The sequence below is a fragment of the Squalius cephalus genome, assembly GCF_949319135.1.
Source record: "Squalius cephalus genome assembly, chromosome: 23".
Lineage (NCBI taxonomy): Eukaryota > Metazoa > Chordata > Actinopteri > Cypriniformes > Leuciscidae > Squalius > Squalius cephalus.
In genome coordinates this window covers 27,133,303-27,149,409 of record NC_137144.1, presented here as the reverse complement: position 1 = coordinate 27,149,409, position 16,107 = coordinate 27,133,303, and the positions used below count along the sequence as shown (strand labels likewise).

Genomic DNA, 16,107 nt, shown 5'->3' with positions numbered 1-16,107 from the left:
CCAAATGTCTGCGCAACAACTTTCTGATTCAGTACTGATTCAATTCCGATTCAAAACCAGTTTTGAACTTCATTAACTACACAAAAATCATGCTTACACTTTATTTTGATGGTCCACAATGAAAAACCGTAAGTTGACATTTCCATAATTCCCTGTGTGACACTTTACAATTAATGTGTTTTCATTGAAATAACTAGTCAAGTTCTGTAGATTAGGGTCTTATGTTATGCTGTTAAATGAATGTTTATTGCATTATTTTAGTGTCACGTGTGTTACATTAGTATTTACTTCAGCTTGTGGAAAAGCTAGTTATGCTGACTTTCTTTGATCATGCTACTTTCTCTTTAACATCTCAATTTTTAAGGTGACTGTCAGTATTATATATTAATAATTTAATATACCATTTGATAAATTGATATTATTTCAGTTAAAGAAATAATATGTTTAAGTTAAATCTGTAAACTTAAACCTTATTTTCTTACGGTTATGTTCTGCCAACCAAACCAGTCTGCCAGGTTGAAGCCATATGATCAGGTTTAGTTTGCTGGTAAATGTCAGGATCTCCAGCAGGTAAAGCAGAAAATACTCACGGCTAATAAAGTGTGAAGGTTGAGCCATCCTGTTGCGGTGATGCTAACGTCTCCTTGGGGAAGCAGGTTGATTCTACATTGCGCAAGTAATGCATCGCTGGTGGAAGCGTTCTGTGAACAGAAATGCACAATATGAATGACATTAAACAGGCCATGTTGTTTTTAGTCTCTACTAGAACAGGTTTTCCTGCTTTAATGTTGATTATCTTCCTCATATTCTCAATTGTTGCAGCTCCTCTCTTCCCAGTCTGTCAGTAACGCTCTGTTTACTTCCTGTCTCTATGAAGCCCCTCCTTCTGAAAAGCACACTGTGCTCTGTTTGGTCGGCTGGAGCAGTGTGTTGTGATTGGTTCGAGCGCTTTAAGTGTGTTTGGGAAATGTTTCAACACACTACTAACTAACTCAACCAGGCCCCGCCCCTTTATTCTGAGTATTAAATATTTAAATGAGGAATATTCAGATGTGTTCGTTCCCGGAAGAAACTCAAGACTACAATGAGTTCAGAAACACTGACACTGATATAGAGAAGAACATTTTCATGCTCAAACAGCAACATTACACACTAAAGAAAGATCAACATGGGGAAAAAAAGCATAATGGGTCCCTTTTAAAACAGCTTTGATCACGTCACACTTGGAAATTGAATGTGCCAGAGAGGAAACTGCTAAAGGAGTGAATCATTTCCAATTTGGAGCACATATAGACTGCGAACGAATGGTCTTGTTATCTCTAGCCAGCTGAATATGATAAAGCAGGTTGAGTGGTTTGTTTTCATCAAGCTTTATCACTCCTGCATTCTGTTGCTTTGTTTCCCGGCAGATGGATGCAGTTAGTCTATCGCAAAACTTTTGCAGAAGTTTGGACGATGTGTAAAAAGAGCAAAGTTCACCATGTGCGAGTTGAGAGAGAGGTCTTCCTGCGAGGACGAGCCGGCGGTGATGACACGTGGAACATTGCAGTGCGATCCAGCCATCTGAGACGAGCAAATAGAGTCTCAAACACACGCCAAAAGCCTTTCTTGATAATAAAACAGATGAGGATTTACACAAGAACACCTCTTACTAAAACAGAACTACTGGTTGAACTCATGCTATTCCAACTCAAATAAACTGGATAAACAAATCACTTGCATTATGAAACAGGCAAAATAAGAAGCTCTGGAAGCAGTTAAAGGATTTGTTTACTAAAATAACGACAATTTTCAGTTTCAGATTAACATGTACTGCGAATAATGATTTTCTTACTCAATATTTTTGCCTTGTTTTTCAGTAAATATCAAAATATTCTTAATCAAGATACATTTACTTGAGAAGCTAAATGAGAAAAGTATTGTTTTCTGAAAACATTGTCAAAATTAAGTGGCTTTATGCTTAAAACAAGAACAATATCTGCCAAAAAACATTTTTTCCTTTGAATTATATTGATTTATTTTTCCTGTTTTATATAGAAACTTGTTTTCACCACAGAATAAAAAAATTAAAAAGGTAATTGCTTCTTTTTATCTCACAATTCTGACTTTTTTCCTCGCAATTATAAGTTTAAACCTTACAATTCTGAGAAAAAAGTCTGAAGTAAAAAATAAAGTCAGAATGGTGATATATAAATTAGGAATTGAAGAAAATAAAGTCAGAATTTCAAGATATAAACTCGTAGATACGAAAAAACAAAGTCAGAGTTGCGAGATTTAAACTCGTAATTGTGAAAAATAAAGTTAGAGTTGCGAGATATAAACTCGTAATTGAGGAAAAATAAAGTCAGAGTTGCGAGATATAAACTCGTAATTGCGAAAAATAAAGTCAGAGTTGCGAAATATAAACTCGTCTTTGCGAAAAATAAAGTTAGAGTTGCGAGATATAAACTCGTCTTTGCGAAAAATAAAGTTAGAGTTGCGAGAAATAAACTCGGAATTGAGGAAAAATAAAGTCAGAGTTGCGAGATACTTGTAATTGCGGAAAATAAAAGTCAGAGTTGTAAACTCGTAATTGCGAAAAATAAAAGTCAGAGTTGCGAGAGATAAACTCGTAATTGCGAAAAATAAAGTTAGAGTTGCGAGAGATAAACTCGTAATTGCGAAAAATAAAGTTAGAGTTGCGAGATATAAACTTGTAATTGCGAAAAATAAAGTCAGAGTTGCGAGAGATAAACTTGTAATTGCGGAAAATAAAAGTCAGAGTTGTAAACTCGTAATTGCGAAAAATAAAAGTCAGAGTTGCGAGAGATAAACTTGTAATTGCGAAAAATAAAGTCAGAGTTGCGAGAGATAAACTCATAATTGCGAAAAATAAAGTTAGAGTTGCGAGATATAAACTTGTAATTGTGGAAAAAAAAGTCAGAGTTGCGAGAGATAAACTTGTAATTGCGGAAAATAAAAGTCAGAGTTGTAAACTCGTAATTGCGAAAAATAAAAGTCAGAGTTGCGAGAGATAAACTTGTAATTGCGAAAAATAAAGTCAGAGTTGCGAGAGATAAACTCGTAATTGCGAAAAATAAAGTTAGAGTTGCGAGATATAAACTTGTAATTGTGGAAAAAAAAGTCAGAGTTGCGAGAGATAAAATTGTAATTGCGAAAAAAAAGTCAGAGTTGCGAGATATAAACTCGTAATTGTGAAAAATAAAGTCAGAGTTGCGATATTTGTAGTTTCAGATTGGAATTCAGTGATGGAAAAATATGTGTATACTGTATATCAATAAGTGAACTAAAAATGCACCTGATCGATATCCAAGTCTGAAAGGTGCACGAGAGTGTTTGCTTTTCTGGTCACACTGAAGACGTTTAACGTGAAGAGAAGCTCAGATATAGGGAAGAGGCCAAGATTCTGGATCTGCAAAACAAACAGGTTCTGTTTTAGCAGAGACATCTTAGACGTCCACTGGAAATATTTATTTTGTTCAAAAGCACAGATAGGCAGTTCTCTGATTCATTATGAAGAATGGTTTGGATGTGGCGAGCCCACCTGATAAGAGAGGTTGAAGGGCGGCCCGGTCCCAACAGGGACACTCTGGGAAAGCTCAGGTTTGATCTCAAAACGGGACGCACTGGAATCTCTGAAAGAAAGAGACTGTCCTGACTCACAGTATGAATGATTCAATATAAAAAAACATGGTAACACCTTACAATAAGGTCTTATTAGTTAATGCATTAGCTAACATTATAACTAACAATGAGCAATACATTTGTTACAGAATTTAGTATTATCTTTTTTAACATTAGTTCATAAAAATATTTGTTTATTGTTAGTTCATGTTATCTCAAGACCATGTGTTGATTTTAATAATATACTAGTAAATGTTAAAATTAACATTAACTGAGATGCTTTAGAAGTTCGTTGATGTTGACTAATGTTAACAAATAAAACCGTATTTTAAAGTGTTACCGTAATATTTCAGGGTGAATCTAACAAAACCTGTCAAGAACATGTCATATTTCATCTCAAAATCCAAAAAGTCAGAGTTGCGAGAGAGAAACTCGTAATTGCGAAAAATAAAGTCAGAGTTGCGAGATATAAACTCGTAATTGCGAAAAAATAAAGTCAGAGTTGCGAGAGAGAAACTCGTAATTGCGAAAAATAAAGTCAGAGTTGTGAGAGATAAACTCGTAATTGCGAATTGCGAAAGTCAGAGTTGTCTGGGTCATATTTCACCTCAAAATCAAAATTAAAATCTAAAAACATTTTGCATTAAAAAATGCTTTATTTTGTCCTGTTTTTGGACCTTTAAGATTTTTTTATTCAAATTTTTAATAGATTGAAGGCCCTAACTACAATTTAAATCAGCTAATTTTTCACATTGCTATAATGATAATTCATTAAAAAAAATAATAAATAAAAAGATACTTCGATTACTTACACAACTTACTTACTTTTTCTTATGCTAAATATAGTTACTTGATCTTTAAAGATTTCTTTGTGAGATTCACTTGTACTACTGTATGTTACCTTGTGAAGAGAATATCAGCCTCGTATTTCAGACTGTGATAAATGTCATTAATGTTGTCCTCTGGAAACATCTCTTCACCTTCACTGAATGAAACAAACAGAGCACTCTTAGATTCATCTCAAAAAAACAATAAAAAAAAATAGTCATGAGTAACCTGGAAATGTTGCGGCTGAATGTTTGATTGCCAACAGCAATTTAATATATATTCATGTTGCACATCAATAAAAAATACCCTCATGAGATTCTCATTGGTTCAAAGGTCATGACCTCACCTGGAGACCCTCAGGCTGATCTGGACGTAGTTCAAGAAGACAGATCTGCTGAACTCAAACTCCAGGCGAAAATATAACTGGATAAATGAAATAAAACGTCAACAAATGACAACAAAGAAGCTAAACTGAACAAAAGGACATACTGTTCTTCTATTTATGGTTTCTGCATTACTCATCGTCATCTAATTGGCCGTACCGGAGTTGATTAATGGAGTTGCTTTGTACCGGATTTGAACAGAAGGTGCATTGAATTTCCATCCGGCCCCAGAGACACGAGGGGAATTCGAGTAATCAGACGAAGAGTCTGGGTCGACGCCAGCCCAAAATAAAACTAAACCACCACAGAACATACCTGAGGAACAATCCCACTGAGAGAAGAGACGCATGGCGTACGAGAATGGTGGAAAATGAGCAGAGAAATGATGATATATCTGCCCCATTCTGACAGGCATAAACAAACATCTGCATATGAAGAGAATCACGGGTTTTTACGTGACGAGTTTTCCGTTCTGCGGCTTCTGTAGATGTCAGGAGGATTACAGACATGTTTTCAACAACCGCGGGCTTCTGTTTTGCTGCAGATTGACTCCAATGTTCTCTCAAATCGGAACATGTTATATTTGTTTTTCCTAGCAATCGAGTGGTAGGATTATTCTGACCACATCTTTATTTACAAAAAAGAACCAATGCATGTTTTTGGAAATGCTACAATACCATGGAGTGTGGAAATGTATCACATTTTCTATAAAGTACCATGTTAATATCATGCCATTTGCAAAAGGAAATGGTTAACTGAAAGTAAAGCCATCACTAAACCAGGTGATCACTGACTGATCAATGTTCAGACAGGTTTGAGGCGTCTCACCTGAGTGTGTGACCTCATAAACGGCGCGCTGACGTTGCATGTCCGGTAGAGGCTCGTATCATCAGAGTTCAGGCACTCGATTGCAATGTCTGAAGGTGCCTAAAAAAACAAACTAATTTTTATTTTCAGACCAATACACTTCTGCTGAGAAAAGCCCTCAAATAAAGATTGTTTTAAGATGAGCACATGAACACATATAGTCAATATATTGACTTTAGAAGTGGGTTACACTTTATTTGATGGTCCACTTTAGACATTCTCTTAAGTTGTAGAAATGTAAAATGTATATTCAAAATGTCCATGACTTAAGATTTTATTAATTTCCATTATTTTCCAGGTCTAGAAATCACACTTTTTAAAAGCCCTTATATATTCAGGTTGTCCACAATCATGGGAACCCTGGTTCTTAAATAAAAATGGGAAAAGTTTTTAGGGAAAAGAATTAAAGGTGCAGTAAGCGATTTCTGAGAAACGCTGTTGAAAGTAGAGCAGCACAAAACTTGTAGCCAATCAGCAGTAGGGGGCGTGTCGACTCATGATGGGGGAGGAGAGAATGAGCCAATCAGCCATAGGGGGCGTGTCCACTCATGATGGGGGAGGAGAGAGTGAGCCAATCAGCAGTAGGGGTGTGTCCACTCATGATGGGGGAGGAGAGAGTGAGCCAATCAGCAATAGGGGGCGTGTCCACTCATGATGTGGGAGGAGAGAGTGAGCCAATCAGCTGTAGGAGGCGTGTCCACTCATGATGGGGGAGGAGAGAGTGAGCCAATCAGCAGTAGGGGGTGTGTCCACTCATGATTGGGGAGGAGAGAGTGAGCCAATCAGCAGTAGGGGGGTGTGTTCACTCATGATGGGGGAAGAGAGAGTGAGCTAATCAGCACTAGGGGGTGTGTTCACTCATGATGGGGGAGGAGAGAATGAGCCAATCAGCTGTAGGGGGCGTGTCCACTCATGATGGGGGAGGAGAGAGTGAGCCAATCAGCCATAGGGGGTGTGTCCACTCATGATGGGGGAAGAGAGAATGAGCTAATCAGCCGTAGGGGGCGTGTCCACTCATGATGGGGGAGGAGAGAATGAGCCAATCAGCAGTAAGGGGGCGTGTCCACTCATTATGGGGGAGGAGAGAGTGAGCCAATCAGCAATAGGGGGCGTGTCCACCCATGATGGGGGAGGAGAGAGTGAGTCAATCAGCAGTATATCACTGGAAAAAGAAGGGAAACGGACGCCGAGGTTGTGTTGCTTCTGCTCCATATGTGAGTAACATTAGTTTTGCTTAGTTTCAGCAATTATTATTTCAGCTGTTTTAGCTTATTTTAAAACTAGTTTCGGCTTATTTCAATAAGCCCTGATTGAGAACCACCGCCTTCATTGAAACACTCCTGAAGCATGAATGAGCAACCTTTGAATGGGCAATAACATTTCCTCTAGGGCAATTGTGTTGTTTCCATTGAGATTATGATACTGCCAGCTAACAGGGAATGCTCCCAACTAAATCATAATGTTCTTATTTATGAACAAACGTTCTTCCAGTAATGTTAAAAGAACATTCGTTCAAAGTTATCTGGTCTTCAATAATGTTCTAGCACAAAAAAAATTCTGAAACATTTCAGTTGGATGTTCGTCCTACAATTTTACATGTTGCTACTTGTTTCGGAATGTTCATAAGTTACATTTAAAAGTAACAATCCCATAATGTTTGCAAAATGGAATGTTCCCTTAACGTTCACACAACCAAGAAAAAACATTTAAAAAACGTTTTGAACGTACAGAAAACATTGCTTAACGGCACCATTTTTAAAACACATTTTTTTTAGATAGGTATGAAGTCATTTAGGAATTTCCTGGGTTCTGGAACAGATCCACACACACAGACTCATGGTTTCCCTTTCCCTTTTTATCAGCAACTCCTTCCATCTCATGTTTAAAGTCCTTCTTTAACGCACTAAACCCTCATAAATACAGGTGAAGCTCGGGCTGAGACTCGGATCAAGGCAAGGCAAGTTTATTTTTATAGCACATTTCATACACTACGGCAATTCAAAGTGCTTTACACAGAAAGGAATTAAAATAATCACAAAATAAAAGCAAGGAAAGTTAAAACAGTTATAAAAGGAATTAAAATTGATATAAAAATGATACCGTTATAAAAGAGTAAATATATGATACATAGATAAACCTAAGAAATCTATCGGACGTCTCCAATAGACAGGAGGAGCTCTAGGACTGACTCACGGGGTAACCTCGGGTTCACTGCCCCATCAGTCCAAACCCCAAAGATTTGTTCGGAAGCTCTAAAACTAGAAAAATTCGTAATTAGTAACTAATAAAACTCATAATCATACAGTGTTCGTTTGTTGGCCAGAGGAGAACTGAGCGACTGTGTAACGGTCACCAGCTGGAGTGCCCTTGAGAGCCACCAGAGGGCACTCCACACCAGACTAATGCCATTCCCTCACAAACTACATTTCCCATAACTCACTGCCTGCACTCTTCCTCCATTATCACATTCACCTGTGTCTCATTGTCTTGTTTAGCTCACCCCATATAAGCCTGGGTTTCTCATTCATTCTCTGCGAAGTCTTGTTTAGTGTTACACTGCAGTTCCGAGCATTCTTCCTGGTTTCATGTCTCTTAGTATTTGGATTTCTTGCCTGTTCCGTGGATTACTCTTTTGCCTTGTTGTGTTTGTTTGTATGGACTTGCCTGCCTGTGTTTGACCCTGCCTGTACTTTGGATTACGTCTTTGGATTACCCTGTTCAATAAACACTGCATTTGGATCTCAACCTTCTTGTCTCAGAGCAGTTCGTAACAGGCTGAGTCTGGCTTCTCTCAAGGTTTTTTCTCCATTCTGTCACTGATGGAGTTTTGGTTCCTCGTCACTGTCACATTTTTCGCCTTTCTTCGCAATCTGTATTGTAAAAAGCGCTATATAAATAAAGGTGACTTGACTTGACTCTAGGAATGGGATCAGACGAACCTTCACCACCAGACTGGAGAACTGGAGGTTTGGAGAATGCGTGAGGTGCAGGACCGTGCCGTACGCGTTCTCTCCTCGGTTCTCCAAACGCGCCTCGACCAGGACTTTCCTCCGGCTGGCCTCCACCATGCGCTCATTACTCGCTCTCGCTCTCTGATGAACACACACCGGCCACGAGGAGCGCTCGCTGCGCACGCAGAACTGCCTGAAACACACAGAGACACAGGGCCCTATTTTAACGATCTAAGCGCATGGTCTAAAGCGCACGGCGCAAGTGCACTTAAGCCGGGGACACACTTAAGGGGATGCCCAGTTTCCACAAGTTGGGATGATTCTTTAGGGTCTTCATGTAAAGTTTGTAACATACTTTGGATAAAATTCCTCTCAAAAACAGCTCTGTTTACAGCGCCCCGTTTCAGTGCGTGTCTCTTTAAATGATAATGAGCAACTGAGCAGCCCCCCCCCCCCACCTCTCTTCCATGGGGGGTGTTGACACAAGATGCCTTGGCGTACAGTATACAAATGGCTGAGGGCGGAAATATGCTAATTCGAGAAATATTCTAATCCGGGACAGTCCGTCAGCGGTCGTGGGCGGAGCATGAGCAAATACTTGTAGCAAATATTTAAGCCAGCACAAATACCTGTGTTTACATCCTGTTTTCGGTTGAAGTCCAAAGTAGTCGATTGCCGAGTTCACGCGCGTGATCATAGGTAACTAAACCTATGCGTGTGAACTCGGCAATCGACTACTTTGGACTTCAACCGAAAACAGGATGTAAACACAGGTATTTGTGCTGGCTTAAATAACATCATTTTTATACATATCTTTCACATCTACTGCAGTCAGATTCACTCGTGTTCACTCTGAAGGAATCACTCACATTTTCTGTGCACTTGTAATGACACATCAAGGATGTTAAGAGGCTAAAAGCAGGTTTAGTACTTGCCCCATTGAAGTCAACAGGGTGCAAATTTTAAAAATAGAATAACACGGTGTAGGCAACACCGATTTTTGTCGTTGTTCTCTGTATTGACAGCACTCCAAATGTACAAAAAATGAGCTCAATGTTAAAATTGACCGGAGTTCTCCTTTAAGTGTGTCCCCAGCATTAGTGCGTGTCCGAATCCACTTTTACTAGTTAATAGTTTACTAGTACTACTTTTACGACAGGAAAAATGGTCGGCGCTCCCGGTGCATGGTCTAAAAGGGTCGTCCCTATTCTCTTAATGAGGAATGGGTGTGTTTTGGGCGTAACATGCAATAAACCAATCAGAGTGTAATTTCCCATTCCCTTTAAAAGTGTGTGTTTCAATGTGTGAGGAAAGCAAAAGTGTGTGTGAGGACAAACCTGCGATCTAATAAGTCAGAGCTGCTCTGCAAGACGAGGTTGGGAACACACTGATCGTCATTATCACAACCGTTCCAGAACGGAAGCTAAAGAGAGAGAGAGAGATTTTAGAAGAATGCAAGACAAAGAAGTTTTGGTAACGCTTTACAATAAGGTTCATTAGTTAACATTAGTTAAAGCAACACTATGGAACTTTTCCTCTTCGGTCCCCCTACAGGTTGGAAGCGGAATTGTCCATTACCGCTGTCGTAAATAATTTAGCATACTGTCGCACGCTCGTTGTTTATCCAGCACTGGCACTGGAATGAACGATGTCCACAGACAAGGTACAGTATGTTGCATGATTTTATGAAAGTATGATGTATTGCGACATCAGAAACGAAGAAAAACAAAATAATGACTGTTGTAACGCTTGCCGTAAAGCAAGTCAAATTTGTAGTTTTCTTATGTCTCATTCGAACTACAGAAACGCGACCCGATCTGGCAATCTTACATAGTGTGGTTATAGCAGATAAAGGAACGCAAAGCCAATGCAGAAGTGTTACGACTTGATGAACCACTGAAACGATTTTGGAAACATTATTTTAAGGTAAAAAATGTTACATAGTGTTGCTTTAATGTTTTAACTAACATGAACTAACAGAGCAATACAATTGTTACTGTATTTATTAATCTTTGTTAATGTTAGTTAATGAAAATAAAGCTGTTCAGTGTTTGTGCATGTTAGTTCACAGTGCATTAACTACTGTTAACAAATACAACATTTGATTTTAATAATGTATTAGTAAATGTTGAAATTAATATTAACTAAGATTAATAAATTCTATAGGAGTATTGTTCATTCTTAGTTCATGTTAACTAATGTAGTTAACTAATGTTAACTAATGAACCTTATTGTGAAGTGTTACCTAAGTTATCAATCTGGCATTGTGTTTATCGTGCAATTTATACGCGAAAATGAGTTTTTACGTGCATATGATTCACACTTTATTGCGTGTAATACACACCCCACACCACTAATCCTACCCAAATGTATAATACACACGTACCCCACACCACTACTAAACCTACCCAGGCATATGCACGTAAAAACTCATTTCCGCGTATAAATTGATATAGAGACGCATTTAGTGTGAGCGGTTTGGTCTGTCTCGCCTCTGCTTGCAGACTGGTCGGCCATCCGTCGTCCAGAACCGGCCCTTCTTCTGTGTTCTGCAGGCCGGCGTTGACAGTGAAGATCACGGGTCGAGAGTAGTCTGTCACTTCCTGTGTAAACAACACATTTCGGTTTCAAAACACACTGCACTCAACAAATATTTAGGCCTTAAATAAAGATGAATTGCATATAAAATGTCCATTTGGATTACACAGTATTTGCATAAACAATCTAATAAACTTAATGTGGTGCATATTTGTCAGTCATTGAAGCATGAAACATGTCATATTTCTGTGATAGTACTAATACATTGAATGCATTTTAAATACACTATAAACAGCTTTAGGTTACACTTTATTTTAAGGTGTCATTGTTACAGTGTAATTATATATTTAAGTACTGAGTAATATTATTTAACAACATGTACTTACTATAGGGTTAGGGTTTGGTTGAGGGTTAGTTGCATGTAATTATGCCTTATTTACTGTTATTACTATGGTAAGTACATGTAAAATATGTAACAAGGACACTGTAAAATAAAGTGTTACCCAGCTTTATATATTTATCATCAATAAATCCCATTTGTTTAAATTTCATACATTTTCACTAACTGTATTTTCTTACAAATTGTGAAATATTATTACAATTTAAAATATCTGTTTTCTATGTGAATAAGATATAATTTATTCCTGTGATCAAAGCTGAATTTTCAGCATCATTACTCCAGTCTTCAGTGTCACATGATCCTTCAATCATTCTAATATGATGATTTGATGCTCAAGAAACATTTCTGATTATTATCAGTGTTGAAAACAGTTGTGCTGCTTTTTCTTTTGGAATTCTTTGATGAATAGAACGTTGAAGAGAACAAGAATTTGTTTGAAACAGAAATATTTTGTAATATTATAAATGTCTTTACTGTAACTTTTTCTCAATTTAATGGATCCTTATTGAATAAACCTATTAATTTGACTTAGTGTAGTTATAGTGTCATGTCTCTCGTCTCACTCCACTCTTTCTTTTGCTCACATAAAAATTAAATAATTTAAGCTTAAATAGATGAAGATGATGAGATGTACAGAAAGTGTCTCACATGAACGTGGAAATACACTTGCTGGCAGTGTTTTGAGTCCGGTCTCAGGGTGACGTCTCTGGGCTGAGGGTCTTCTGTGCCGTCTAACACGACTCTGGAGAAATATCCATTCTCCTCGAAACCAAAGCTGTACCTCAGTGCTGAGCAGAAAGACAACATCTCAGTGTCGACGACAACATCTCAGTGTCCACAACAACAACATCTCAGTTTCTACACTGCAAGAAATGATGCTCTTCCTCAGTATTCTTGTCTTGTTTTCCAGTACAAATATCTAATAATAAACAAGTAAACATTGGTCATTTATTCATATACTACCAACATTGTAACAATGCAACGCAAGTAGAAAATTGGCGAATGTTTAGATATTTGTACTGGAAAACAACACAGAAATGCTGAGAATGAAAAATATATATGTTAACACTTTACAATAAGGTTCATTAGTTAACATGAACTAAGAATGAACAATACTTCTTCAGCATTTATTAATCTTCTTAGTTAATATTAATTTAAACATTTACTAAGACATTATTAAAATCAAAGGTTGCATTTGTTAACATTAGTTAATGCACTGTGAACTAACATGAAAAATGGATTTTTATTAACTAACAAAGATTAATAAATACTGTAACAAATGTATTGCTCATTGTTAGTTCATGTTAGTTAATACATTAACTAATGTTAACTATTTAACCTCATTGTAAAGTGTTACCATATTTTAACATAAGTGTGAAAATATGGCCATTAAATCTCGTTTGATGAAGAGATGAATATTGTCTATGACTCAGTTTAAGTGCATGCTTGACCCTCAAGACCTGATCTTATAAGTTCCAGATGGGAAACGAAGGGGAAGCCTGACACAGTTTTATGATGGTTTCCACAGGCTTTTCTCTCTAAATGCCGGGATTAAAGTGTTTTCTCTCTGGCCTGAGGCTTTTATGCATTAGGAAAAACTGTTCTAATATTAAGGAGTGGCCTTTCGTGGCAACATCTGAAAGAGATTACACACAGGCACAGGACACTGGAAAATACAACAAGTGTGCTTTTATCATTCAGCCCTCTGATTGGTCAGTCATTTTCAGGTTCGCTGATGGATATCACGTTACATACCGACTTTCTTTGGATTCATCATCGGTGTCCGTGCCGTGACGTTCAGGCAAACGTTGGCCACCATACATGACACCTCTCGGCCTCCTCGGATGCAGTCTTTATTAAAAACATTGATTTTTGAAGGCTCAAAATTAACGCTGATCCCCACACGGACAACACTGCGAGACCTGTTCGAAAACACGTGAAGGGATAAAACTGTCTTAATGGAGTTCTCCGTTATATTTCAATTGTGTATCATCTTTGTTTCTCCTAATGTGAATAGCAGTGTTGGGGGTAACCCATTACAAGTAACTTGGGTTATGTAATCAGATTACTTTTTCAAGTAACTTGAGTTACGTAATCAAATTACTTTTTCAAGTAACTTGAGTTATGTAATCAGATTTCTTTTTCAAGTAACTTGAGTTACGTAATCAAGTAACTTGAGTTATGTAATCAGATTACTTTTTCAAGTAACTTGAGTTACGTGATCAGATTACTTTTCAAGTAACTTGAGTTATGTAATCAGATTACTTTTTCAAGTAACTTGAGTTACGTAATCAGAGTTACGTAATAAGATTACTTTTTCAAGTAACTTGTAAAGTAATGCATTACTTTTAAAATTTACAACAAAATATCTGAGTTACTTTTCAAATAAGTAACGCAAGTTACTTTGTTTTCCCATTTATTGACTGACAGCTCTCCTGTCCTCATGTTGAGACAAGTCGTAAGTGCAGAAGCGTCGTGTGTAGACATGATGGTTAGCTAGACTAAATGTGAGCGAGCATTTGCATTAGTACTTGCACAAAAAACAGATTCAGCAGGATTCTTCAAAATGAATAAAATCAGTAAAATGCTAAATCAGAGTACTAACAAACCTCCAATAATTAAATATGTTAAAGAAAACAAATATTTTATGCATTTAATCTCACTTTATTGACCAATGTACTTGTCATACCAAACCATAAGCAAAAATGATTTAAGATTATTTATTTATTTTTTATTTAAAGTAATTTACTTTTAGTTTTTATTGGTGAAGTAAGTGTTAAACTTTCTTCTCCTGCATCCTATTCTTCTGTTATCCAGAATGGCAGGTTTGCTTGAGCGGCGCCTCTACTGTACACGTGTTTCCTTCAGCCTGAGGCTTATCATTTCACTTTTGGTGTAAAAGGGTCTTTACATTTGCCCAAAGATAGAACTTTTTTTTATATAAAAAACAAAACAAAAAACAAGCCCAGCCCAGGTGGGAAAAAAGTACCGCTAAAGTAATTACTTTTCTTAAAAAGTAACTAAGTAATGCAATTAGTTACTTTTTAAGGGAGTATTGTAATGCATTACTTTTCAAAGTAACTTTCCCCAACACTGGTGATAGTGCCAACTCACCAAAGCAGAACTGCAGCCCCTAAAGAGCCCACAGACAGATCTATGAGCTCATCTCCATTTACATCCATCATCCCATGAACACTGCGGCCGAAATAACGGAGACCTGGAGAGACGTCACCACCGGCTATCCTCTGAGATCGAGGGCGAGAAACATTCAAAGTGCGGAAATAACCCAGGTAACACAGAATATTTTTACTAATGTTACCAAAAAAACATTATTTCAAAACATTCTCTGAACGTTCAAAACATCTAGGTTTTTTTGTTTTGTTTTTTAAAGTTGTTCCTTAGTTATGCAAATTTTAAGGAAACATTCCATTTTATAATTCTAAAAACATTATGGGAATGTTACTTTTGAATGTTCTCTGAACATTCCAAACACCAGATAACTTTGAACGAACATTCTATTAACATCACTGGAAGAATTTTGTTCAGAACCTTGTCAGAACGTTGGCCACAGTTCTGAGAACTCTACTTTACTTAATTATCCACGTTGTGGAAAGTTGTCTCTGACTCCACAGTACATATACATCAGCACATAAATACACATAAGAAAAAATGTTTCCCTGTTAGCTGGGAAGGTGCAAAAGGTCATACCTGTTCTTATGTTTTTGTATTTTGGCATTACTGGAAAGGCTTCTAATAAAGTAAAATCAGTGACTCAGCTGAGTCTTACCTGTTTGTATTTGGGTTGGATGCTTTTTTGTCGGCCATAGAAGAGATAGATAGCTCCTTTGTGATTGTCTTCCAGTGGCGCTCCCACTACCAGTTCACTGAAGCCGTCACCATTCAAGTCCGGAAGGGCGGACATAGCCGCACCAAAACGAGAATCATGGGCCTGTTCTGATGGTCCAAGAGTCCCATCTGCTATAAAAGAGCCCTGTAGAATAAAGAGAGAGAGAAATACAAGAACATAGCTGTGTTCAGAATGGAATACTATAGCATGTATGACCTCGTAATGCTGTCATCTCACAAGTTTGGTTCGTTTTTTGACAAAATAATCTTCTGGTTCAATCATCAAACTGTATACTATATATTTAGTTTATTTACCTAGTCTTCCCAATACTTCAGAAATATAGCCTACAACATTCATACCTCTGATGGTCTTCGGTCACTTCTGACCGAATAATTTTCTGTTTTGAATTTTTAAAAATCACAGCTTCATCGGAAGGTTATGATACTTGGTGACTTTTCTGGGATTAGGTATGTGAATACAAAAAAAAATTGAGGTCATGATCCGAGCATGCTAAGTGGCCGTAAAAAAAATAGTCCCTTTCGTGGTCTTCGGTCAAAAATGACCGACCCAGAGGAAATGAATGGGAAATTTACAAAAACACAAAAATTCTCTGAATTTTTGTCTGTACAATCTACAAATCGGACACGATTCTAAAAAAAAAGTACACCA

At 37.4% G+C, this 16,107-nt stretch overlaps 1 protein-coding gene across 1 annotated transcript in view; it reads right to left on the bottom strand.

Moving 5' to 3' along the window:
• Positions 1-16,107, bottom strand: part of itga11b (integrin, alpha 11b) — a 53,821-nt gene that overhangs the window by 4,456 nt on the left and 33,258 nt on the right. The window contains exons 14-27 of the mRNA XM_079858760.1: positions 15,379-15,582; positions 14,706-14,836; positions 13,347-13,513; positions 12,240-12,379; positions 11,146-11,256; positions 9,991-10,076; positions 8,642-8,846; positions 5,664-5,762; positions 4,799-4,875; positions 4,526-4,609; positions 3,545-3,635; positions 3,299-3,412; positions 1,480-1,563; positions 591-701 (exon numbers count right to left, since the gene is read on the bottom strand). Coding sequence (XP_079714886.1) covers positions 591-701; positions 1,480-1,563; positions 3,299-3,412; positions 3,545-3,635; positions 4,526-4,609; positions 4,799-4,875; positions 5,664-5,762; positions 8,642-8,846; positions 9,991-10,076; positions 11,146-11,256; positions 12,240-12,379; positions 13,347-13,513; positions 14,706-14,836; positions 15,379-15,582 — 1,704 coding nt within the window. The remainder of the gene's footprint in view (positions 1-590; positions 702-1,479; positions 1,564-3,298; positions 3,413-3,544; positions 3,636-4,525; positions 4,610-4,798; positions 4,876-5,663; positions 5,763-8,641; positions 8,847-9,990; positions 10,077-11,145; positions 11,257-12,239; positions 12,380-13,346; positions 13,514-14,705; positions 14,837-15,378; positions 15,583-16,107) is intronic.